Consider the following 26,298-nt stretch of genomic DNA (forward strand, 5'->3'; position numbering starts at 1 on the left):
TATAATTAAATTATTCTTATACTTCTTCACATGTTAATGGATGCTAGAAAGTGTAACTTCACAATTATAAGGATAATTTAGTCAGAATAAATTATTTGACCTTCAATAAGTCAATCGCGGATAAATATCGACTGTTGTTCAATTTTTTTGTTAATTTCAATAAATTTAGTGAATTTTGATTAAAAGAGACACTTGTTTATAACAGAGATGCAAAGTCGGAGTATTTGATTTAATTTTTTAAATTATAAAAAATTTAAATATAATTACATCAAACTTGGAGGGGTGGAATTGTAATTATTGCTTTTACTATGTGTGTAATATATATATAGTTAATATTAATATTTTACGCGGTTAATGTTCTGGAGAGAGAAACACAAGTGAGAGTTAGGAAGTAAGGTAGAGAGAGAGAGAGGGAAAAGTACAGAGTAGGGAAAGTGGGGGCTGGTGTAAGTGTGACAGAGAGAGAAAGGAAAGAGAGTGAAACCAGAAAAGGAGCTTCTTCTTCCTTCCCACAACAACAACAACAACAAAAAACCCTAACTCAGTGCATTGTTAGAATTCTGGGCCATTACAGGTGAGCTCTTTCTTTTGGTTCACCAGGAGATGTTGCTCTCAGATCCAGACACAGTAAAATTTTGCTCTTGGTGTTGGGGGTTTTGAATAGGAGAGGCGGGGTGAAGGGAAGAAGAAAGAGGTGGGCTTGTGTGGTCTGGTGCTAGAATTTTGCTTGGAGGTTGAAGTCTTGATTCTATAGTTTGAAGTGTTTTGTCTATTTTTTTGGGGATTATTTATTTATTTTTATTTGGTTCTGCTGGTATTTGGGAAGTGTATTTTCTGGTTTAAATGGAAAGGGGTTTAAATTGGTTCCTGAAGTTGAATGTTGAGGGAGTATTTACAGACATGATTCTACTTTAGGTTTTAGTATTAGGATTTTCCTTTGCCCTTAGATTTGTTCCTTTGTTTGATGGTGATGGAGAATTGAACATTGTAATTTGGGGAAAATGTTTTCCACGGTATAGATAGAATGTTCTGTTTCACTTTGAGGAAGTTCGTGTGTTCTTTGTCTGAAAGTTGGTAGTATTAAAGAAGTGCTTTAGGTTTCTTTTTTTCTTTAAAAATTTGATTCGGTTACTAGTGGCGATTTGCACTGGAGTGGTTGGGGATACCGGGAGGCGTCACTATGTCGTCCTTGAGTAGAGAACTGGTTTTCTTAATACTGCAGTTCTTGGATGAGGAGAAGTTCAAGGAGACTGTACATAAGTAAGTTGGTTATGCCTTAGCTCTGCATTTTTAGTTTTGTGGTAACTCATGATTGATTGTTTGCCATACTCCTAAAGTGCAGGGAAAAAAAAAGGGTTTGTCTTTTAGTTTGCATTTAGTCTGATTTAGGTATAAACAGAATATTGGTCAAAAAATAAGCTTCAAAGTATATCTACATATATCTGCATTTGTTTTTTGGGTGGCGGGTTAAATTTCTAGAATGAAGTATAAGTATCTGCTACGTTTGGGTGGTGTCATTGCTCTGCCTGGCAAGCATATCTTATTTATTTCACTTCCAAAGCATGAATTACTATTTTCTCACAGAGAGGAAATATGAAAACAACTGGTGCTTGAACGGTTGATTTTTTGTTACTTAATGGTTTGTTAAGGCCTAAGGGAAGTTAATTGACTTTTGTTGCTCTTAATTTACGTGGGAATTGTACACATAATGAATTTAGGTTGGAGCAAGAATCTGGCTTTTTCTTCAATATGAAGTACTTTGAGGATCAAGTCCAAGCAGGTGAATGGGAGGAAGTTGAGCGTTATTTAAGTGGTTTCACAAAGGTTGAGGACAACCGGTATTCTATGAAAATTTTCTTTGAGATTAGAAAGCAGAAATATCTTGAAGCTCTTGACAGGTATGCTTTCTTTCAAAGTCGTCATGGTAATAATTTTGATATTTGTTGCATGGCTAATAGTACTTGTTGTCAACTGTCTAATGTTTTTCAGACAAGATCGGGCTAAAGCTGTTGATATTCTTGTTAAAGATCTTAAGGTGTTTGCGTCTTTTAATGAAGATCTTTTTAAAGAAATCACCCAGCTTTTGACTCTTGACAATTTTAGGTAACATTTCAGTATAGTAGTATAATATAGATCTGAACCTGTTTTCCTTTATTAATCTTATAGTAAATGTTTATAGGCAGAATGAGCAGCTCTCCAAGTATGGGGACACAAAGTCAGCGCGGAACATTATGCTGGTTGAACTTAAAAAGCTTATAGAGGCGAATCCATTGTTTCGCGACAAGCTCACATTTCCTGCTTTTAAGGCTTCAAGATTGAGAACACTCATCAACCAAAGGTATATTCTTTCATGGTCTTCAGTGTGCTTATAACTTGTTGATATTAGGTTTCATTACTGTCTTACCATTTCAGAACTTCTGTAATGGTTAATGTGTTTGTGATGTTTGCATGTCATATTGTGTTTGATGTGTTTTCCAGTCTTAACTGGCAGCATCAGCTTTGCAAGAATCCACGACCGAACCCAGATATCAAAACACTCTTTACTGATCATACTTGTGCGTCGAGTAATGGCACACGTGCGCCCCCTCCTACTAACACCCCTCTTGCTGGACCTGTTCCTAAACCTGGCGTTTTTCCTCCCCTTGGTGGCCATGGTGTAAGTAGAGTGGCTGCTTTTGCCTGCAAAATAAGATACACTTTTTTCTCACGGCCCCCAACTTCATTTTTGCAGCCTTTCCAGCCAGTTGTTTCTCCTCCTCCAAGTGCTATTGCAGGTTGGATGTCAACTGCTAACCCTTCTATACCTCATGCTGCTGTTGCTGCAGCTCCTCCTGGCCTTGTCCAGGCACCAAGTTCTGGTCAGTTGTAAAGCTCAGGATCAGCTTACTTGCAATGACTTCACTATATGAAATTGAGCAATTTATTGAAGTATGTTCCCACCCCTGTGCTTCGCAGCTGCTTTTTTGAAACATCCCAGGACTCCTCCAGGTGGTCCTGGAATGGATTATCAGACTGCTGATTCAGAGCACTTGATGAAGCGTCTTCGTACTGGACAGCCTGATGAGGTGCGGGCACATATAGCTTTGGCTCCATTTGTCTGTTGGATTAAATTTCTGTTTCCCAATCATTGTTTGGCTTTTCTTTTATACCCCAATATTTGTAACACACTTCCAATATTCTGTAGGTGTCGTTTTCTGGTTCTACTCATCAGGCTAACATCTATTCACCAGATGACCTTCCCAAAACCGTTGTACGAAACCTTAGTCAAGGATCTAATGTTATGAGCATGGACTTCCATCCACAACAACAGACTGTTCTTCTAGGTTGATCATCCATTAACCTCTTTTTATTTTTCTTTCCAATTCCGGCTTGATGTCATCTTTCTTCTACTTCAGACGACTCTTAGTCTGTGATACTGTTATATATTGCTGAAAAATAAATCCTAGAAATGGAACTGTTTTATACAACAGTTTGACTCTGTTGATCGCAGAGTATATGATTGGCTGTTATCTATGTCGCAGTTGGAACAAACGTTGGGGATATCAGCATATGGGAAGTAGGTTCACGAGAAAGGCTAGCACTTAAAACCTTTAAGGTCTGGGACATATCATCTTGTTCCATGCCGTTTCAAGTGAGTACTTGATGTTTTTGTTGCTTTTGTGCATGAATTGGGTCTATTATATTTCAACTTTCTTCTCGATTTTGTTATCTATCTTTAGTCTTGATTTCTTGTTGATTTTATACTTCTGATTAAAATCTTTCACTTTGCTGTTCAGACAACTTTGGTTAAAGATGCCACCATATCTGTTAATAGATGTGTATGGGGCCCAGATGGATCTATACTTGGTACGTAAAATTGTCATGCTATCGGACTTCTGAATCAATCTTGTTTCATTACTGGCATTGATATGCTTTAATTTTGAAGGGGTTGCTTTTTCCAAGCACATTGTTCAGATATATACATACAGCCCAGCTGGAGAATTAAGACAACACTTAGAAGTGAGGATCTTGTCAAATTTCTCTTTCGCTCTTTCTGAATGAGGATCATATGCAATTTTCGAGTACTGATGACTTCTCCCTAATTGTAGATTGATGCGCATGTTGGTGGCGTGAATGATATTGCCTTCGCTCATCCTAATAAGCAGCTCTGCATAGTCACATGTGGGGACGACAAGACAATTAAGGTATCAGCCTTTGGACTTAGTAAGTCTTCCAATGTGGTAATTTGGGTTTTCTACATTGACTGGTCTGTCACAGGTATGGGATGCTGTTGCTGGTCGCAGACAGTATACTTTTGAAGGTCATGAAGCTCCTGTGTATTCTGTATGTCCTCACTATAAAGAGAATATTCAGGTAGTTTTTTAAATTGATTCCTGTCTTCCTCCTTACTGAGTGCTTTATTGAATTATGAATGACTGCATAAGCATCAGTTGATATGTAAAAATGAGAAAAGGGTATCTGATTCTAGTTTGTATGCAGTTTATTTTCTCTACTGCAATTGATGGGAAAATAAAAGCATGGCTTTATGATTCCTTGGGATCAAGAGTAGATTATGATGCCCCTGGACTTTGGTGCACTACAATGGCATACAGTGCTGATGGAACCAGGTGTTTTCAGAATCTTGTGCTGGTTAATCTTTTCCGTGAAAATGTGGTTCTTTTTTTTTTTCCCTGTAATATTTGGTTATGGTGGACTTTAATACTTTGAGGGATAAATGGTATTCAACATTGAATTCTAGAAATATTTATGAACCACTATGTGAAAATATATTGATTGTGAATAATAGGCTTTTGAAATTTAAACCTATAAATGATTTGAGTGTATTCGTGCTATAAAATGCAGTTGTTAAATGTACCTAATATACTAACCACTTGCTGAAATACTAGAGTCATTCATGTTAAGTGTATTTGTGGATTTAGGATACCCCTTCTACAGAGGGATTGGTATGCAGTATTGCTTAAATCATCACAAGGTGGGGCCAATCATTAACCAGTAGGGTGGGATTCTTCTTTTCTAGGCCGTCATCGATTGTATGCAAGAAGGGATTTCCTTAATTCTTCCTTAACTTTAGATAAAGATATATAGCTTCTTTAGTTGGAAGCAGTCAGCCAGTTGAAAAATCTAGGGTTTGCTCCTATTTTGAGGTTTTTTATTTTCAGTCGTGGCCATAGAACATTTGCTTTTATTTTGTTGTAGCAACGTAGTTAATTATCACCTTTTGGTTGGAATGACCACTTCTTCAGGTTTAAAGGCTTAAGGTTGCATTAGTTTCTTATTTATATATTCCTTTCAGACTCTTCTCTTGTGGAACCAGCAAAGAAGGTGAATCTCACCTGGTTGAGTGGAATGAGAGTGAAGGAGCCATTAAAAGGACGTATTCTGGTTTCCGGAAGCGTTCTTTGGGTGTTGTGCAGTTTGACACAACAAGGAACCGTTTCTTAGCTGCAGGCGACGAGTTTCAAATAAAATTCTGGGACATGGATAATACCAATATGCTTACTTATACCGACGGTGATGGTGGCCTGCCTGTTAGTATCTCTACGATGTGCACGCCTCATTTAGCTTCATACTTATTTTTGTTGCTAAAAAAAGAAATCCTAAAGTTGCTATGCATTTACTTCTTTTGCAGGCAAGTCCTAGATTAAGATTTAATAAAGAAGGTTCTCTGCTGGCTGTTACAACTAGTGACAATGGAATTAAGATTTTGGCAAATGCTGACGGGCAGCGAATGCTGAGAATGTTGGAGACCAGAGCATTTGATGGGTCTCGTGGTCTTTCTGAAGCTGTCAATGTCAAAGTAATTTCTCTTTTCCTCTTTGATGTCTGTCATATGTTTCATACAGTTTGGTTTTAATTTCTCCTACACAACTTTTTCGGCAGCCTGCTATTGGTGGTGCACTAGGTCCCATCGGTAATGTTTCTGCCTCAGTTTCCCCCATCCTTGATCGTACTGACAGAGTCCAGCAGCCAATGTCTCTTCTGGTAATGCTCTCGGTTTTCATTTGATTTTGTTTTCTTTATTGATACATTAATGAATTCCGTTCATCAAAATTCTGTTACATTCCAGAATCTTGTCTGATTTCTTTGGATCAACATGCAGGCTAGCATGGAAAGCAGCAGGGTTGCTGATGTCAAACCAAGGATTCTTGACAACACTGACAAAATTAAGAGCTGGAAGTTTCCTGACATATCTGACTCATCTCAACTTAAGACTCTAAAGTTACCTGACCCTCTGACACCTAGTAAAGTATGTTATGCGGACATTTTCTTGAAATCTGACTTGTGATTGATCCTCCTTTATCCAAATAGTATTTAATTGATTGAGAAGATTGTTAGATTTTTCTTTAGTGGCTGGTACTTGTCTTTATTATTGAGCTAAAATTCAATACCTTAGCTCATGTCTATTCTTCCCCAGACCGCATGTGATTGTAAACATATGCTATGGTCCTTTTAACTTTTTGTGCTGTCATTCCCCACCTCTTTGTGTTTCATTACCACTGTACTATGACCACAGGTGGTACGGTTGTTATACACAAACTCTGGCCTAGCTCTGCTGGCACTGGCCTCCAATGCTGTTCATAAGCTGTGGAAATGGCAGCGCAGTGAACGCAATCCATCTGGAAGGGTCAGAATCTGAGTGTTCATCTTCTTTCAGGATGTGATTTGTTATTATCCACTTGATTTAATTGAAATGATTTTATGTGTACTTTCAGTCTTCTGCCTCGAGCGTGCCACAGTTGTGGCAGCCTAATAATGGGGCTCTCATGTCCAATGACTTGAGTGATGCCAAACCAACCGAAGATTCTGTTGCATGTATTGCCTTGTCTAAAAATGATTCTTATGTCATGTCTGCTTCAGGGGGAAAGGTCTCATTGTTCAACATGATGACCTTTAAGGTTTGTCAACATCTTCAGTTGAAAGTCCCTGAAAATTGTTTCCATTTATGCTCCGTGAGAAACTAAAGTTTATATAATTCTGGTCAGGTAATGACAACTTTCATGCCGCCACCTCCTGCAGCAACTTATCTGGCATTTCATCCTCAGGATAACAATATAATTGCAATTGGAATGGAAGACTCCACAATTCAAATTTATAATGTCAGGGTTGACGAGGTAAAATTTCTGTGTCTTTGATATAGACGGAGATGATATTTCATTAGAGGAAACAGTTTAGCTGCTTATTGCATTCATCGTTGCTCATCAGCCGAGGATTATGGTTTAGGGAGTGTTTGCGAGAGCTTCGGAAAAGCATTTTGAGCTTTTGGCTCCAAAGTACTTTTTAGGTGTTTGGGATGCCAGCTTCTGCTGCTTCTGAAACTTCTAAGAGAAACACTTTTAGGCCAAAAGCTAGAAGCACCTCCTGCCACGGTTTTTTTGTAATATATCCAACTTCTTCTTCTAGTACTTTACCCTCGTTACAATAATTCAACTTTACTGCCTGTAATTTATTTTTAAAATTGCATATTTAAAGTTGATATTGAAATTTTCAAATAATTTGAATAATTTAACAACAATCACATTTTCACATATTTAATATTTAATATTTCTTATATTTTATTTGCTATATTATCTAATTATATTATTCCTATATCATTAAAATATATTAATCAAATGGCTATGATTAATTAATAAAAAGATATTTTTTTTTGCAATCATGTAAGTTTAATTATTGTGCATGAGTCAATAGTTATATAACTTAGTGTGAGCATTATTTAAACATTCACTTTTTTTTTTATGAATTTTTTTAAAAAAACTAAATATGAAATATACTGATCATAATAAAATTTATTATTTTTTGTGGAAAAATAATTAGTATTGACAAACAACAAGTGCAAATATATGCAAAAATGGTATCTTGACATGAGGACAAAATGGTCTTTAATGAATTAAGTTTGTTTTAGAAGTGATTTTTCTTCAAACACTATTCATTTTAGCTTTTGTTTGCTTTTCACTTTCTTTACAAACACTATCCACTTCTGATTCTCAACAACTTTAAACTTTTTCTACAAAAATCACTTAAAAGCAGAAGTTCTGACAAACACTTCCTTAGTCTTTTAACATCGATAGTAAGAGGGTTGTTTCATAAACATTTTGGGTCAATTTTTGCTAATTAATCAATACATGGAAGGATGTGCAGTATTTGGTTATGCTTATATTGCAAATGAAAATTTTGTATAAGATGTCTAAGACCTTACGAGATTTATGAAGTCTGATAAAAGCTTGAAGATGAGATAATCCATAACCGACTATCATTATCCAGTTGTGCTCTTGGGAGAAAGGTAGCTTTGTCTTCTCCTGAGAAATTGAAAGCTCTTCTATTAGAAAATAGGACCTCTGGGACCATCTAATTGAGCACCATACATATGTCTTCGTGTCAGTGTAAGAAACTTGGTTCTAATATGGTAGTTATGAACTTAATATATTTGAATAAATATAGCGATATTTGACTAATTTATTAAAATACCTTAATACTTCTATGACTTTAATTATAGAAAATACTGTAAATAGCTTCATTGAACTTTGTTTTGACAAGCCAAAGTTTTTAAATATATATTAGTGTTAAATCCAATTGGATATGCTCTATACCTGGCGCCCCTTTAGCCCATGAATCCTAGATTTTAATATTGGAATGGTGTGGCTATTAGCTATGTTTAGCTATTTGTCTTGTTAGATATAGAAATTAGTCTCATTTTCAGGAGTACATGAGATAGATGAGTGATAACATAGCATTTTTCTCATCATTTTAGTTACATAATCTGTTTGGCCTCATCTCGGAGTAATGCAGTCTGTCGTGTTGTTGGTCCACTTGGATGTGTTACCAAGTTTTTTGATGACAGTCTACTCATTATTGGTGAACTATCTGTCCGTTGAATAGGTTAAAACCAAGCTCAAGGGTCACCAGAAACGAATCTCTGGTCTTGCATTTTCTCAGAGTTTGAACATTTTGGTGTCATCTGCAGCTGATGCACAGGCAAGTCTAGGCCAGAATAGAGATGTTCTTGGACCTATATATACTTACATAGTATATATTTAATTTTTTCTGCATTATGGTAATGTATCAATGGTTAATGTTACATTATCTTGATACCAATATGTTTCCCTTTCAATGTTGCTTGCAGCTGTGTATCTGGAACATTGATGGATGGGAGAAGAAGAAATCACGGCCCATACAGGCACCTCCTGGTCACTCAACTCCTCTGGTTGGAGAAACTAGAGTTCAGTTCCATAACAATCAATTGCATTTACTGGTTGTTCATGAAAGTCAAATTGCAATTTATGATGCTCAACTTGAATGTCTGCGTTCGGTGAGTGTCTTACCTATTGCTTTTACTTTCTTCCACATGCGTACCATGTTGTCCCCCTTCATGCAACATTCCATCAGAAGTAGGTGAAGTTGGCCAGTTTAAACCAGACAAAGGTCTGTAAGAGCAAAATCATAGTAAAATATTAACATATAAGTAGGAAGTACTTGGAATATTTTCCCGATCTGCCAATTGATACAGCACAGAAGTTCAGATTGTGTGTTGTACCCTAGAAGGGGGAATGTGGTGCTTCTCTGTCTTTGCTTGTATATCTTCTCTGGCAACAGTCTTTAAAATATTTGTTTGTTTCTCGTGTTTCCATGCCATTAGATTTAGATTGCAGTAATAGAGTTGGAAAATAATAGTTTTTTCTTTCATGTGCTTTTGTCAGGCCTGGTAAAGTTAAACTAGATTTACTATTATCCACCATTGTTTATTTGATATGCATATTGTTTTGTCTTGTTGCTTTCTCTGCCCCAAAGACAGTAGTTATGATTAAGTGATAATATAATTGCAGTGGTATCCGAGGGATTCACTTTCTGCTGCTATTTCAAGTGCTATATACTCATGTGATGGCCTGTTGATTTTCACTGGATTTTGTGATGGTGCTGTTGGAATCTTTGATTCGGATAGTTTGGGCCTCCGATGTCGTATAGCACCCTCTGCTTATGTACCTTCATCAATTTCCAGGTATGCGAATTGGAAGTGACCCATGACATTCATGAAAACCAATTCTTGCGATGTTATTATTGATTGCTGATTCTTCTGTCAACTATTTGGCATCTGACATTTCTTTATCTGTAGCAACGGCAACGCCTTCCCTGTGGTTATTGCAGCACATCCATCAGATCCCAATCAATTTGCACTTGGCATGAGCGATGGTGCAGTTCACGTAATTGAGCCATCAGATGCAGAAACGAAATGGGGTGGATCAACCTCTCAAGACAACGGCGCCTTACCTTCCATTCCTTCCAGTTCTGCGTTGAATAGTCAGCCATCCGAAACCCCATCTAGGTGAAAAGGTCTGAAATGATACAAGACAGTTCTTTCTTTGTTTTTGGCCTATTACTGTAAAGTTATCTCTTCTTCTCCATCTCCTGTATTCTTCCTAAAGTAAATTGAGAAGGATAGTTTTAATTTGCTGGTTAACCACGTATCCGGGTACCAACCCGTCATCCTTGCATATTTCATTGCTTCATTCTTCTTCCTTATTTTTTGAATTTATAGATATTTAGTTGTTTAAGTATCATCTTTGCAATTTTGGCTTTTACTACGATCACGTTCTTGTTTCTTGTTTCAGTGGCCGGCATCACGAGCTTTGCAGTCTATCGAAGCCAATTTGACTTTGTTCGTATCCTAGAGTTTAAACTTGTTAACATACTCAAGCAGTTTACTTCTATTTCTTGCGAAAGTTAAGAAAATTTAAATGTATAAAATATGAAAAACTGTATTTTTCGTTTGACAAACAAAGAATTCTTGCTTAGTTTTTGGAACAAGCAAAGCAATTCTTTGTTAATAAAAGAAAGGAAAACAGAAAAAAGGAAAAAAACGAATCCATTGCATAGGAAAATACAAGTTTGCAGAAAAGATTGGCAATGGAGTTGGATGTTTTCGTTGTTAAATTCTTGAAAAGTTACAAAAAAAAAGCATATATACGATGGCAGTCCAGTATCAATTACATGATCTCAACTACCAATTGTCGATTATGATCTCATACTAGGCCTGAGAAATGGGCTGGATTATGTAGAAGTGACATTGTTGATTATACAATTTTGTGAAATTCCGCTGCAGTCTGCACATGAGATCACTTTCAGTTGTGCGGAAACAGATTTCCTCTTTTTCAAGACTCCATTCTTCTTCCTTTCAGCCCCTCAGAAACTTCTCCTCAAACTCCAAGAAATGGAACTCAACTGCAAATCCAAACCTGAAAATCACACACCCAACTCTTCTTCTCATAGAATCCTGCAATTCCATGTCTCAAGCAAAGCAAATCCAGGCTCAAATGACGCGCGCGGGCCTCGTTTTCCACCTCTTTCCTGTCAGCAGACTTCTCTCTTTTATTGCTTTGGATGAGAATGGAGACTTTAGCCATGCAAATGCCCTCTTCGCGCAGATTCTTGATCGGAATTTGTACATTTGGAATACCATCATCAGGGGTTGTGTTAACAAGGGATATTTTGATATGGGTTTTTGTTATTTTGTTAGAATGGTTGGAGAATGTCCCGAAATGGACAAGAGAAGCTACGTCTTTGGGCTCAAAGCTTGTGGAGGTTTGCAAGATTTTAGAGTGGGAGAGTCTGTATATTGTAGGATTTGGAAAGCGGGTTTTGTAGGGTATGTGATTGTTAGAAATGGTTTGATTCATCTTTATTGTGAGAGTGGTAAATTAAGTTCTGCAACTAGAGTTTTTTATGAGACTGAGACAAGGGATGTGGTTTCTTGGACTAGTATGATTGATGGGTATGTGAAACATCATATGGTTGATGATGCTTTGAGGCTGTTTGATGAAATGTGTAAAAGTCAGGTTGAGCCTAATGGGGTAACAATGGTGGCAGTCTTCTCTGCCTGCGCGCAGAAGGGGGATTTGAAGTTTGCTGAGATGGTTCACGAGTTTGCAGAGATGAGGGGAGTTGGATTTAGTATGAATATGATGAATTCCATGTTGGATATGTATGCCAAATGTGGAAGTTTAGAGAAGGCTGGTAAGATTTTTGAGACGATGGAAGTGAAGGATATGTTTTCATGGACTAGCATGATTAATGGGTACATGAAAAATGGGGAAGTTGAATTAGCTAGAAAGCTGTTTGATGAGATGCCAGAGAGGAACGTGGTCTCTTGGAATGCAATGATTGGAGGTTACTCGCATAATAATAGACCAAAGGATGCTTTGGAACTGTTTCATGATATGGAGCGAGAAGGTTTGGATCCCATGGAAAGTACTTTGGTCTTGGTGCTCTCAGCTTGTGCTCAGTCTGGTTGTATGGATATGGGCCAACGGATTCGTGATTACTATGTTAAGCAAAAACGAACTCCACTTAGTGTAACATTAGGCAATGTGTTTATTGATATGTATGCTAAATGTGGGAATATTGATGCAGCTAGAGAGATCTTTGATGAAATGATGAAGAAAGATTTGGTTTCCTATAATTCCATGATTGTGGCTTATGCGTCACACGGTAATGCAGGTAAGGCCCTTGGTCTCTTTGAACATATAAGAGAAGTGGGATTTAAGCCCGATGATATTACATTTGTTGGTATCCTGTCAGCTTGTGCTCATGGTGGATTAGTCAAGAAAGCTTGGGATTATTTCAGGGCCATGGAATTATTTGGATTGACTCCTGGAATGGAACATTACACATGCATGATTGATTTACTTGGAAGGGTTGGGCACTTGGAAGAAGCGTATGAGTTGATAAGATCAATGCCAACGGAACCAGATGAAGCCATTTGGGGTGCGCTTCTGAATGGTTGTAGAATGCATGGAGATGTGGAGTTGGGGAAATTTGCAGCAGAGAAGCTTATAGTTTTGGATCCAAAAGATAGTGGCACATATATGCTTCTAGCTAGCTTATGTGCCAATAAGAGGAAATGGGGCGATGTAAGAATGGCCAGAAGTATGATGAGAGATAATGGTGTCAAGAAGACCGCAGGGTCTAGCTCTATAGAGCTGGAGGGTGTGTTTCATGACTTTCTAGTAGCAGATGAATTGCATCCTGAATCGGAAGCCATATACAGGGTCCTGGGGGAGATTTTGCTGTTATCAAAGTTGGATGATTATACAACACATACTTGCCAGATTGATACATTTTTGTGAAACATGTTTAGAGTTGGAAGATCAAACAAGGCTTCTGCGGAGACCATATCGATACGATGTCATAGCTAATATACAAACAAGTGTTTCCTTGATTAGCTCTATTCTCTGCGGACAAATACAAGCAGAAAAAAGACATCAAGGTTTTAGGATATGTGGAATATTATAATTTTGAAGTTTGAAGAAATTCCTAAATGAGCAAGAAATGATAAAGGATTAAACGAAGATCTCCCTGAGAAACAGAGAAAGATACAACAGTAGGACTCAGCTTGGGCCATTATACTACTCGTACAAGCAGAATACTGTTGTTCACTTTACATCTTCACACAAACCAGAAGAAGGAAACAAAATCTGCAGATGAGAAAAAAATGGATGTGCTTGAGGATTTGTGGCAGCAAAAGATGTTGATATAAGGACATTCCAGTAATGAAACTGGCTCGACTTTAATACCTTAAATGGCAGTCCACAAAGTAAACTATCCGACCACTTCCTATGAGAATCGAAGTACTGTCTCAAAACTGTATCTTAGGCTAACTAAGCTTGTACCTGACTGACTGCTGCTAGTATCTTACTGAAAATGAGTTCCACCGGAACACAAGTTCTGCTTGGTGCTGCTTTTCTTTCAATGAGTTGTTTGGGATCCTTCAGCAACTTTCTAAGAGATTGATCTTTTAGACCATCTTCTGTAGATGGGGAAATTGAGCCTTCCACAGTTTTACTGGCTCGCCCAGACTGCACATTCTTGGAAATGGAAGAAGAAAGTGAATTTGTGATATAGCATACAGGAGTTCTTTTAGAAGTTTTCCAAACCAGTAGATGGAGCTTACTCCCATCATCATCGAATAGCTTACAAGCACCTCTTTCCTTTCTAGGAAGCAAACTTTCAGAAGCATCGCCTAATTCTCCGATTTCTAGAGGATATCCCAAGATTGCTTTACCATTCAATTTACTCGTTAGACAAACAAATGGGACGTTCTCTGCTCGATAGCTTGCTTTAACGGTCAAAGTCACATCCACCAATGCTGTTTCCCTTACATCTTGCTGGCTTGTATGCACTGGATCCAAGCAGCTGCTGGAGAATTCCAAGCCATTACTAACAAATGCAGATTGAGGGAGCTCTTTGATCTCAAAACCCAAGTATGCCCCTTTTCCATTCTCCGTTGCATCTCTATACTGATTCTTTAGATCCATATTGAAATTTTGCTGGGTTTGCTTTTCAAGCTCCTGTTTTAGCTTTAATCTTTTTCTCTTAGTAAAACCTGCAATCAGAGGGAGGACTGATGAATACAGTAACCTGGCTTTCTCAAGTCAGGTGTCGTAACTCAGTGCATGTATATGAGGCTGTAACCAACTTGAAACTCAGTTGCAGTACAGATTCTTGATAATAAAAACATTCATTGCTAAAAGTATGCAAGAATATAGACTAGCTAACACCAACTATAAGTTTTTTTACCTGAAGGCTGGGAGAATTCATCATTTTTTGGATTTTCTGAACCGGAAGCAGAAGAATCACATTCTGTTGATTTAGAAGAAGTTGGTTCTGTAGCTAAACTGGGCTTCAAAGAACGGTTATCCATTGTAGATGGGAAGGGTAGAATATCTAATGATTCAGGGCAAAGAACGGAGGTCCCCACACTATTGGCATCTTTCGGCAGTCTTCTTCTCTTTCCTCTGCTGTTAGCTCTTTCCTGCACATCACCTATGGTAAATACAACAGCATTATCATTATTGGCAACAAGGAGAAAAATATAGATATTTAACCGATTAACTGAAAATCAACTACTGCAAGCGCCCACTATATAGACCACCTATTAGCTTCCAAATCCATATAAGACAGCCTTCTTTTTTCCTTTATTTGACAAACAATTTTGTGACCAAAACCTGGATAAAAGAAGTCTATAAAAGCATATTTATTGTTGTTCTATTCACCATTCTTGGAACAAAATGAAATCTGTTATATCTTCTCTTCTTGGACAGTACTGATAAACAGATAAAGAAGTTGCAGGTTAAAGAGCAGAGCACCTGAATTTTGAAGTTCTTTGTCTTGTTTTTGCATCTCAACCTCCAAATCACTTGTGCTCACATTCTCCTCCTGTCCATGTTTTAAGTCTTCCATTGCAGGAACGTCCTGGGATGAGCGAGCTTTTCTTTCATCAAAATCTGTGCATCCGTGTTGTTTCACTGGCTTTGTTTTCTCCAAGTTATACCATGCCCTGGCAGTCATATTTATGGCATAAAGCATGTTAAGCATAGTGGTTGGAAATGACTTACAAATCATCCACGAGTAACTTGCATACGAAAACAACAAAGGAAAAAATCAAAGAAGAAAGTCAACCCCATATATGCATGCATACACAATGACATACATATATGAATCACACACACACACTGACTATGAGATGACTATTATACACAGATGGACAGTAAGTATATATGTGTGTGCAGGAAGTAAAAGCTTGCTGAGGTTCATACACAGAGGAATCCTCTCTGGGAGGTTTCATGGGATTCTTGAAAGTTGAGACCATGTGTGAGCTACGAGTTGGCCTCAGCACACAGACAATGCTTTCTTCCCCACTCTCTTCCATTTTCCGGGCTCCCTTTTCTCTCACTCATACATGGAGGAGAAAGATACATATAGATAGCAGTAGCCATAGAAGAGGAATTTTCTTGTGTGTGTGTGAGTGAGAGAGAGAGAGGGTAAAAGTGTTGCAGCAGGAGGTAGTACTGCTGTTGTCCAATGGCGGGTTGCTACCTGTTTTTTGAATGTACGAACCGTTATGCTCTTTTTGTCTTTATCCTTTATATATATATATATATATATATATTCCTTTTCAGCTTTTCTCTGTTAATATTCCTTTTTCCACTCAAAATAAATATATTACTTTTACTTACTTTTCTCATTTTTTTGGTATAAATTTTAAATGGCGATATTTGAGGAGAATCCATTTCACCTTATTTTATTTATTTATATTAAAAGACCAAAAATGTACTTTATTTTGTAATAATATCTTAACACAATAATTAGAGGGTTAGTTCTATGGAGTGGATGCAGTATTGATCTAATAATGTTGAATGATGATTTAATTGATAGCTCTACTTTTTGGTTATTGGGCTCCAAACCCTTATGTAGTAAGGCCCAATGTTGACTTTCTCAAAGAGTGTATAAATAAATACCTTCATCAATATTTCAAATTCTTGATACTGGAAACCTCTACTAGGGTTTAACCAATTCCAATTCCAATTCCAATGGCAATGCCCTCTGCTCTCTGCTTCCTCCTCTCCAGAACCACATCTCGCCCTCTCTTTCAATCTCGTTTCACCCATTCCCTTCTCCGAACCTTCCCTTCCTTTTTTGCCCAGGTATCATATTCCCCTTCCAGAAGCTTCTCCACCGAGGCCTCCGAAGTGATCACACAAGACTTGAATTCTTCTATCGCCGCTTCTTTGAATCTCGACAATCGTATTCCCGCTACCGTCATCACTGGATTTCTCGGCTCTGGAAAGGTGTATATTGATTTTGCTGACACGGATGTCTTTTCATATTTTCCTTGTCTTTTTAGCTTTCGGTGATTGAGTATTTGTTGCTCAGAGGCAGTGGTTGTGATGGGTTTTGGTTTGGTGGTCTGGGAATAGAAACTATTAGATGCTTCTCTTCTGACTTGTTATGTTTTTCCTATTGAGAAAAATAATCTTCTTCTGAGATTATGGTGACAGTGGATAGAATGATCATCGTTAATGACATAAAATAAAGTGTGTTGTGAGTAAAGTTTTTATCTTCATTAAGAGCCAAGTCCATTCTTTGGGATTTGGTCCAAGTGGTCGTCAAACGAAAATGATCTTGGAAGCACACATTTGTTTTGTTCTTTGTCATTAGATAAGTTCTTGGGCTGATGTCTTAAAAGTCCTCTTGTTGTGTTTGTAACAGTAGGGGGAATCAGTCTATATTATGTTCAATTTACAGGATGGTGCCTTAAGCATCAATTTTTAGTGTTTTGTGCTTAAATGCATTTATGTATGTGCCTTTTTTATTTGTTTATATTCTGAATTTCAGTGTGATGATATATCTTCGCAGACCACGCTTTTGAATCATATATTGACATCTCAACATGGAAAGCGAATTGCTGTCATAGAGAATGAGGTATGATTTTGACTTTTCCTTTTCTTCTGCGTATCTCACCTCTCTTATTGTGCAACCTTTTAGGATGGGATCTGTAATGTGGCATAGTGGATTCAAACCAAGAAATCAGGAAATGGATGAGGTAGAAACTAATCAATTAGCTAACGACAGCCACAATACATCTGTGTCGCTGTTGCTCAGATGACGGAACATATGAAAGTTCAAGAGAAATTGATACCATGTCAAAAATGTACATCATACATTGGTTTATACTATAAAGAGATGAGAGAAAAAAACCCCAGAATGAGCAATAGTCAAGTAGTGTATGTGTGGTACTTATGCTGCGGTTATTTTAAATTTGTGGTATTTCTGGCTGCAGTTTGGTGAAGTAGATATCGATAGTTCGCTCGTTGCTAGTCATTCCTCATCTAATGAGGACATTATCATGGTAAATAATGGTTGTCTGTGCTGTACTGTGCGTGGAGACCTTGTCAAAATGCTTTTGGAGTTGGTGAAGAAGAAGCGTGACAGTTTTGACCACATTGTTATAGAAACGACGGGTATGTAAAATGTGTATGAATGAAAAGATGCTTCAACATGAGTGTGGATGATCCTGTTTTCTATCCTTTTCTGGTATATTTTATTTCCTTTGTATTTTAAATTTCTCCATCTTGCTGCTATGACTTCTTTTTTCAATCATTTCCATGAACTAACTATAAATATTTTGTTGAAAGTGGACCGATATGTATATTTATATTATTCCAAAATTTTTTTTGCGGCTGCTGTGAGAGCTATTGCTTGTGTTGTGTAACTCCAGACCAATTCATATTTTTTGAGTTTATTGGTCTTGTTATTCAGGTCTTGCGAAGCCTGGTCCAGTGATTGAAACATTTTGTAGCGATGAACTGCTTTCACGCCACGTGAAACTTGATGGGGTTGTTACTTTAGTTGACTCCATGAATGCCATGAAACATTTGAATGAAGTCAAACCAAGGTTTGTCGTAAATGAGGCTGTGGAACAAATTGCTTATGCGGACCGTATTATTTTGAATAAAGTATGCAGATTTTCTATTCACATTGGACTTCCATTCTTTCTTCACCTTCCTAGACAGCATAAATTCCTCTAAAGACTCTGGGAAGTACAAGGATTTTGTGCTTATGTTCTTCAGTTATGTTGACACATGACAGATAGATTTGGTGACTGACACCGAGGTAGAGGTGTTAAAGAAGAGGATTAAGGTAAGTGTTCTTTTCTGTTTCAGAAAATGAATGACTGTTTCTTTGCAGTTTGTTGATGGTATTAGCTTCTTTTCACAGAAACTGATTAGAAAGTGTTTTGATGAATGATATGCTCTGAACTTAAGTTAGTTAAACTGCATTGCAGGATTTTTATTCTCAAATCTAGTAATCAGTTTGCTGAGGATAATTTGCATGAATTCCATTCATGCAAAAGGGGTGCTAAGTTATGGTGGCTATTAAAATCCTACACTATTGGGGAATCTTTTAAGTTTTGCATGATCTTTTCAATTGCATGCATGGTAGAGTTTTCTCCAATTTGGTTATTGGTACTGCAATTGAATTTAGACCTTATCTCTATTATGCAAATAGAGACAGTTCCTAATCAGATGATATATGTTTTCTTATCCCTGTTCTTCTTGGTTGTCTTCTTCTGTTGGTTTGGAATGCTAATGATGAAGACAGGTGAAAGGGTTGCGACACTAGACAAATGGGTCTTTGTCTTTCCTAGTTCCATAACATATACTACCTTCAACTTTACAATTGTAATTTGCTTTTTATCTTTTCCTTTTTCTGATAAGTTCTATTATTTGAGAACCATTATGTTTGTTCACTTTTCCAGCTTATCAACGGGATGGCACAAATAAGATTGGCTAAGTATGGGTTAGTTGATATGGATTTCGTTTTGGGAGTGGGAGGCTATGATCTTGACAGGTGTTAGTTTTTTATCTATTTATTGAAAAGAAATTCAGTAGTGCAACTCTTTTGATTTTTATGAAATATCTTCTTTGACCATCTGAGGCCTTGTCAAGTGTCAATATTTTTTCTGATACTTGAATTATTATGTTTTGTAGAATTGAATCTGAAGTTAAATCAGATGATTCTCATTGTTCTCATCAACATGAAGCTGGACATGGTGTGTATGTTATTCTTATCTATTATATTCTTGATTTCAGTTCATGTCGTTCTGCTTTGTATAGTAGTACACAGAAAATAGGGAAAAGACACAAGGAAAAATATGGACAAATGAAGCCAGTTTTTTTTTACCGTTATTCTTTCAGCTGGAATTGCTACAGTAGGATTACTATAAGTAAAATGCTAATACTATATCCATCGAGTAAAAATAAGTCCTTGGAGTTTGGACACAGTAGTGAAATTGCTTGCAGGAAAAAAATAAGGAAGACAACTGTGAGAATACTGGAGGAAGTTGTGGGTGTCCTGCCTTGTTGAATGGTGCTGCAATATCTATGAGTTAGCTTTTCCGACCTGATAGGATGAAAGAAGGCTGGTTTACAGCAAGATGCTGTCGAGAGCTTTTCCTAACTCATGCACCTTTCCAGAAATTGAGAGAGAAACTTTGCCACTTAGAGAAAATTTTATGTTATTGGGATGGGACCACTGTTTCATGTGATTGGAAGTCTGTTAAGCAAGCATAAGTGTAGTAAATTTCCAGCTAATTGCATAATTTACTGTTAAAATGTAGTTCCACTGCTCTTGTTATAGTTAAATATGTTTCTTATAACTCGCTACCTATTTTCTTCTTGTAGAGCATCACAAGGGGCACCATCATGATCACGTGCACGATTCTGCTGTCTCCAGTGTCAGTATTGTTTCTGAAGGAACCTTAGATCTTGATTATGTAAGTGCTTCTCTTCTTTGGTAAGGGATAGTTCTGTTCTGCATCTTAACAAAAATCATTCGCCTATTTGCACTTGTCGAATCCACTACCCTACCATTGCCAATATACTACCTTACAACTAATATTTCATGTCTTGAAGAAAGGATTGATAGATATTATTGTCCAAGAAGTACTGGAAGTTGACTCGGATTTGGCATCTTTCATGTTCTTTTACATGATCTGTAAATAACATCTGAATTCTGATTCTCTATTTGCTAATGATGATTCAGTTTGACGATTGGCTCGAAAGATTGGTGGAAGAGAAAGGGGATGACCTTTACAGGATGAAAGGAATATTGTCAGTGAGTGACTCTGAACAGCGTTATGTTTTCCAGGTTATCTTCTTTCATCACTCATGCTTCATTCCGAAAGTATCAAACTTATTTGGGTTTAATGTCAATCTTGAAAACTAAACATCTTCTCCTAACAATTTTCAGGCTGTGAATTCTATTTTTGATGGCTGCCCAGGCAAGGAATGGGGCTCTGATGAGAAACGCATAAACAAGCTTGTCTTCATAGGGAGGAACTTGGATGAAACTGCCCTGAGGAAAGGCTTCAAAGGCTGTTTAGTATGAGAAGTTGGGTGATCTGGGGTTGGTATTTTCACCCCCATGCACGAACCAGGGATCTTGCTGCAAATCATAGATTTGGGTAAATTTCAATGCATAAGTGATCGATGAAAGTTGTCCTTGATAGCCCGAGCATGAGGAAACCTACGTAAATCCGTAGAAGGATGTTGAAGTATGATCAATCATATGCTCGTGGGAAAGGAGAGCGAAATCATATTAGTTCTGGAGACTAATTTAGGGGAATTGATGCTGGTTGTTGATAGAATGCCCCATGCCCTTATGTATTTGACGTGGTGAATTAGTGTATTTTATGGCCTCTATTTCTGCGGTACTCTTATGTCTTCTGTTCACACTTAGGTCCAGACATTATGGGGGAAATTCTTGGAATGTTATCGAAGATTACACCTCGCTGAGGGAAATAAGTTCAAAAAAACCGTTGATAAATTTTAACCCATAACATTGTTTTTTCTTAAATTAACTACCCGGAGGTGGGGGAGCTCTTTGAGTATCGTCCTTTTTTATTAAAATAAAAAATATGCCAAATTTATAATGGGGAGTACTGACTTTCTATCAACACCTAAAAATTCATAAGGAGTATTATTTTCTTATAAGTATGTACCAAAATATAAATTAAGGAATACTATTCCTTTATATTGAGTGATAGGAAAATGTAAATAAGGACTACTATTTTCTTACAGAAAGGATGAACAATAGTTGGAAATGATAATTTAGTGTGTCAAAAAGTTCGCTCGTTCATTTGAATAATTGGATCCAACTATGCACCGGTGAAACTTTCCAAGCAACACATTCCAGAAACAGTTGTGGTGAGCATCTCCAGACAAAATGAAGCATAGGAGTGACAAAATGATCAACATGCAAGAGGAAAAGAAGGGGACTACTTACAACAGTTATGGACAAAGGTGAAATAACCTCTTCCTGAATAGACAGTCGAACAGCTCGTAAAAATAGCACTAACGATCAGCAGTTTGAGCCAAAAATCGACAAAATCAGAAATGCTTTAGGACCAAAGGCCATTCTGCTCACAAGATCAACATTAGCCGACAACACCTTAACCAAAACTAAACAATACGGTTGCAGCTTAGCAAATAAATCAGACCAAATGCAGCAAGAAATCACAGCACCCATTTGCCCAAAATAACTGGTGCAGCGGGATAAACACAGGTCGCAAGATGGAGACAGCAATGGCAAAAGACGGATGCAGCATGGCAAAAAGAAAAAGACCTGAAGAGCAGCAAATGAAGCAAGCAATCACCGTGCACAAAGGAGCAGTTGCAGCAGCATAGAAGTTTGTACAGCACTACCCTAACTTCACGCCAAATAAATTTTGAAATTACACTTGTATCCTATTAAAATTTTTTTAGTTCATACCTCTTTTTCATTAGGGTTCGAACAAAAAATGCTAATACTATTTAAAAAAAGTTATATAAAGTTTTAATTTTATCTTTTATTTAATATTTTTATGTATTTATAAATGAACAATATAATATATATAGAGTGGGATTTACATTATTATATTTTGCCATAATACAAAATTATTATATAACAATGTTAATTAAGGGGTACAATAAAAAAATTATGTAATTCTTTTTATTAAAATCAGTATTTTTTTTAAAAATCTTAATTTTTGAGGATATGTAAATATAATTTTGAATTATTTTTTAAAAAAATTGTAATTTTATATTTTTATATAGGAGGTATCGCGTAATTAATAATTACGAACATCCCAAGTTGAAATAAAGTTGCTGGTGAAGACAAACAAAAAACGATAGATAGAATCCGAAAGAAACTGAGACAAGGGCCAATCATTACCACCAGAATTCCACTTCAAATATTTATCACGAAACCAAAGCCACACACATATGACAAAATTAACCATTAATTCTAGTCCCTTCAGCTCCCAATCTTTCAATTGGATTTCAAAATGCCGTTACTGAGTTCCTCATCAGTTTCTCGTTTTCCAGTTCTCTGCCCCTCTCCTTCAAAACCACAGGTTACTAATTTTCTGGTTTCAAAACCTTTCATGTTTCTTTTCAAGTAATCAAGAGGACTACTGCAATTCTTGTCAAGAAAGTTATTTTTGCTTTCAACTTATGTTTAATGTGTTCTGCTGTTTGTCTGTTTCCTTTGAGTTTCTGGGTTCAACATTATGCAGGGCCTTACTTACAGAGGATTAGGGATTGAGAAACAGAAAAATGTTTGTAGTCAAAGAACAGTTTTGACTGGATTTTCTTCAAGAAATCTTGGTTTCGTGATTAGTGCTGCTGGTGGGAAGAGTGGTTCATCCGTAGAGTATGATGTGCCGTTTCCAAGTGATTACACACAACTTCTTCAGCAAGTAAGTTCTTCTTTATGCACATTTGATTCACAGAATTTGACATTGTAAGTCTTTTCTTGGTGGTTGGGCATATCTTTTTCAGGACTAGAACCTATTCCAACATAGCAACTAGTTGATGATTTCTGAAGTAAATTCTGATCAGGGTGATCCCACTCTATGTAATCTTGGAAAATAAGAAATAATGTGAACTTCTTACGGACATTTTTCAACAGTATATGGACAGGTGGAAGCTGTTTGTGGTTCTTTTTCCAACATGATGATCCAAGTCTCTGTAATTCACTTCAGCAAATCTTCTTTAGTTAACTTAGAAAAATGGGTACATTATGACTGGCTTCCTTGAGGTTTGCCATAATCAACAAATACCATGTTGTTGTGATAGCCTATTGTAGGGGTCGTTATTAGACGACCGTTATTCGTAATTATAACAAGCCTCAGGAGTTCCAAGTGTAATTTACCCTTAGAAAAATATATCAAAGGACAGAAAGTACTAATGGAGTCTATCCTGATCTATCAAGGTTCTTGAAGATGAATATTGCTATAAAGTTTCTGTACAGAGCTCGACACAACTTAACTCGTCCTTAGCTCTTGTTACGTTACACCTGTTTTTCATTCTGATGCAATGATGTGCATCATTGTAGTGGAAATATAACTAGTGATGAATCAAAGGGGCTTTTGATGATTAACAGGCTAAAGAAGCAACTGAATTGGCGATAAAGAACGACAAGCAGCTGATGGTGAGTCGATTTTCATCTTTTCTGTTTTCATCTCTTCTTTCCATTAATGACAGAAGAAGTAAACAAATTCAAAATTCTCAGAATTTGTGAGCAACAAGTTTCTGGCACAGGAAATTGAGTTTCCTACTGCTGGATTGGACTCTGTGCCAGGTCATCTTCACATGCACTGCTTCTTACCAGTACCACATGCCTAAGTAGCTTTGAAAGCTGTCTTATAATGTCATTTGACTGGAAAAACTTTCCTGTTTTATCAGGTGACGGTGAAGGTGGTATAGAAATGACAGGAAGCATGCAACTGATACGTGAGTTCTGTGACCTAGTCATCAGTCCGGAGAAATACACACGGACCAGAATAGTATGTCGTGAACTTTTCATATGTTTTACAAGGTTCCTAACAAAAATTAAGGTGTCAATTACTTTCTGCATAATATGTCCAGGGTATGGTTGTTCATAGTACGGTTGAGGGTTTGCTTTAAATTTCTCTCCAATCAACTATGAGGCAAAATTACACTTTTAGCTTCATAGGATAGGGGTTCGACACGTTTCGTCCTCTGCTTATGGGAATTGGGATTTTCTTTTGGGACTATTTTGAAAAGAAATCCCATAAGCGAGGACTAAAATTGTTGAGCTCCCTATCCTATGGAACAAAAATTGTAATTTCGCCAAACTATGTGGAACGGAACTTTCTACCTCCCACAATGCTTGTTTTTTACCTTAGTAATGAGAAAAAGGTTAAGAGGATTTGCAGCAGGTATTATGCTCCCAGAATGTGGGACCAACAGTAGAGGACAACATTTGCCTATATTTTCTGGAAAGGACAGAATCATGGACTAGAAATTACAAACTGTCCAGTAATATAATGTATTTAAGTTTCTTTGATATGTCTGTGTGATTGAGCTGATGGGCATGAATGATCAAAAGAAGATGAACTTTATTTTTTGGCATTTCATGTCAATCTTATCTGAACATGGCTACAAAGTTTATGGCAAATCTTGCAGTTTTTCCCTGAGGCAAGTGAAGTCACATTTGCAAGAAAATCAGTTTTCGGAGGATGTTCTTTGAAATTGGACTACTTAACAAAACCATCATTCTTTGAGGATTTTGGTTTTGTGTCCAAAGTTAAAATGGCAGATCGAGTGAAGCCAGAAGACGAACTTTTCATAGTTGGCTACCCATATTTTAACGTTAACGGTACCTGTCTGATTTCATCTGTGATGGTTCTTAAATGTGTTTCTCTCTTGTAAGAACTAGTTCTCATGGTTGTCTAATTCTTGTTTGCCACACAGAGATGCTTGTGGTGGAAGAACTCTATAAGGAAGCTGTGGTGAACACTTCACGCAAACTCATCATTTTCAACGGGGAACTTGACAGAATAAGATCTGGCTGTATCCTTTCTCTATTTACACTTACCGTTAAAAAAAGTGGAGTTTTTCCCCCCTATATTCTGGTATTAGGGGGCACATTATAATACTAGATGCAGTATGAATAAGGTTTAGTTCTTACTGTGTTGGTGAGGGCTGTGCTGAAATTACACTTTTCCTAAATAAAGTTCCAACATTACACCTGCATCCCCTCCCAAAAATTTACTAGTTACACCTGACCTCATTCGTTAGAGTTTGGACGAAACATGCTAAAGTTAGCAAAAGAATTACATAAATTTTTAATTTTGTATTTATTTCTTTATAAGTACAAAAATATAGATGAGAAATTTAAATGAAGAGCAAAATTGAAAATTATGTAATTTGAAAGTAAATATTTGCACTTTTCGTCCAAATCATAATGAAAGAGGGGGTGTAAATGGAGGAGTGTAAGTGGAATTTCAAAACGTTTTAGGGAAAAGTGTGGTTTCGTATCTTCAAAGAGGGTTCTAAACGTAATTAACCCAAAAGAAAACATAAGATTTCATGTGTGTAATTATGTTGTGTGAGAGAGAAGGTAATGAATTTTGTATCCATGACAAAGGTTGTTATGTTAAAAGACTATCCACCGTTTTTCTACCCAAAACTGGGAGCACTATCTCAGACATTTCTACCTAAGATGGAGACAGTGTATTACATTCACAACTTTAAAGGGAGAAACGCAGGTGTCCTCTTCAGGTAATCTATTTATTTATTTATTACATGTATATATATTAATGAGGAATAACCCAATAATGTTGTTGTTGTTGAAACATGCAGGTGTTACCCTGGACCCTGGAAAGTACTTAGAAAAGTGAGAAACAAATATTACAGTGTGCATGAACAGGAAGACATGCCATCACTCAAGCAAGTTGCCCTGGAAATTCTTCCATCCACATGACATTGTGTATGTACATACTGCATACACAGCCTTCTACTTATGTAAATCAAATGTTAATTTCTTTGGAATTCTATATTTTTTAATCTTAAATATGTCATGATATATATACAGTAATTAAATATTTGAAAGTCTGTCTTAGTACCCATTACATTATTTATGCAAAAACCTTAATATGGATTAGTAAAAGAATATGATATT

The 26,298-nt window shown here is 36.9% G+C and overlaps 5 protein-coding genes across 8 annotated transcripts; 4 read left to right on the forward strand and 1 right to left on the reverse strand.

Moving 5' to 3' along the window:
* The first annotated feature begins 355 nt into the window (after positions 1-355).
* On the forward strand, positions 356-10,484 carry LOC105159458 (protein TOPLESS-RELATED PROTEIN 2). Its single transcript, XM_011076538.3, has 25 exons — positions 356-1,260; positions 1,719-1,898; positions 1,990-2,103; positions 2,180-2,338; positions 2,479-2,656; positions 2,732-2,858; positions 2,956-3,065; positions 3,185-3,323; positions 3,522-3,631; positions 3,777-3,846; positions 3,926-3,999; positions 4,089-4,184; positions 4,258-4,353; positions 4,480-4,607; positions 5,294-5,528; positions 5,630-5,797; positions 5,881-5,982; positions 6,101-6,247; positions 6,515-6,625; positions 6,714-6,896; positions 6,984-7,112; positions 8,875-8,970; positions 9,119-9,304; positions 9,819-9,991; positions 10,106-10,484. Exons 1-25 carry the CDS (start codon positions 1,181-1,183, stop codon positions 10,317-10,319), a joined length of 3,405 nt encoding a protein of 1,134 aa, XP_011074840.1. The 5' UTR covers positions 356-1,180; the 3' UTR covers positions 10,320-10,484.
* Positions 10,485-10,632: 148 nt separating this feature from the next.
* On the forward strand, positions 10,633-15,946 carry LOC105159479 (pentatricopeptide repeat-containing protein At2g22410, mitochondrial). Of its 2 annotated transcripts, XM_088880907.1 has the most exons (3): positions 10,633-14,249; positions 14,572-14,816; positions 15,558-15,946. In XM_088880907.1, exon 1 carries the CDS (start codon positions 11,100-11,102, stop codon positions 13,113-13,115), a length of 2,016 nt encoding a protein of 671 aa, XP_088737033.1. In that variant the 5' UTR covers positions 10,633-11,099; the 3' UTR covers positions 13,116-14,249; positions 14,572-14,816; positions 15,558-15,946. The 2 variants fall into 2 exon arrangements, with proteins under 2 accessions (XP_088737033.1, XP_011074861.1); XM_011076559.3 differs by lacking the exon at positions 14,572-14,816.
* LOC105159468 (uncharacterized) lies at positions 13,517-15,719 on the reverse strand. Its single transcript, XM_011076549.3, has 4 exons — positions 15,585-15,719; positions 15,135-15,325; positions 14,566-14,811; positions 13,517-14,371 (listed from the first exon to the last, which is right to left on the reverse strand). Exons 1-4 carry the CDS (start codon positions 15,695-15,697, stop codon positions 13,647-13,649), a joined length of 1,275 nt encoding a protein of 424 aa, XP_011074851.1. The 5' UTR covers positions 15,698-15,719; the 3' UTR covers positions 13,517-13,646.
* Positions 15,947-16,285: 339 nt separating the features above from the next.
* LOC105159489 (uncharacterized) lies at positions 16,286-21,043 on the forward strand. Of its 2 annotated transcripts, none has more exons than XM_020697031.2 (10): positions 16,286-16,616; positions 17,164-17,250; positions 17,609-17,789; positions 18,088-18,284; positions 18,418-18,468; positions 19,088-19,179; positions 19,320-19,381; positions 20,013-20,104; positions 20,374-20,478; positions 20,581-21,043. In XM_020697031.2, the coding sequence occupies exons 1-10, from the start codon at positions 16,359-16,361 to the stop codon at positions 20,716-20,718; spliced, it is 1,263 nt and encodes a 420-aa protein (XP_020552690.1). In that variant the 5' UTR covers positions 16,286-16,358; the 3' UTR covers positions 20,719-21,043. The 2 variants fall into 2 exon arrangements, with proteins under 2 accessions (XP_020552690.1, XP_011074873.1); XM_011076571.3 differs by having other exon boundaries at positions 16,288-16,616; positions 17,185-17,250.
* Positions 21,044-22,489: 1,446 nt separating this feature from the next.
* LOC105159500 (LOW PSII ACCUMULATION protein (DUF1995)) lies at positions 22,490-26,228 on the forward strand. Of its 2 annotated transcripts, none has more exons than XR_016064458.1 (9): positions 22,490-22,723; positions 22,886-23,068; positions 23,755-23,802; positions 23,913-23,952; positions 24,057-24,157; positions 24,801-24,993; positions 25,089-25,187; positions 25,765-25,898; positions 25,980-26,228. XR_016064458.1 is itself a non-coding variant. In XM_011076583.3 (9 exons), the coding sequence occupies exons 1-9, from the start codon at positions 22,655-22,657 to the stop codon at positions 26,098-26,100; spliced, it is 972 nt and encodes a 323-aa protein (XP_011074885.1). In that variant the 5' UTR covers positions 22,493-22,654; the 3' UTR covers positions 26,101-26,228. The 2 variants fall into 2 exon arrangements, 1 of the variants encoding a protein (XP_011074885.1); XM_011076583.3 differs by having other exon boundaries at positions 22,493-22,723; positions 25,781-25,898.
* The last annotated feature ends 70 nt before the right edge of the window (positions 26,229-26,298 follow it).

This window comes from Sesamum indicum, linkage group LG1, assembly GCF_026168435.1.
Source record: "Sesamum indicum cultivar Baizhima isolate 11 linkage group LG1, ASM2616843v1, whole genome shotgun sequence".
In the NCBI taxonomy this organism is placed as follows: Eukaryota; Viridiplantae; Streptophyta; class Magnoliopsida; order Lamiales; family Pedaliaceae; genus Sesamum; species Sesamum indicum.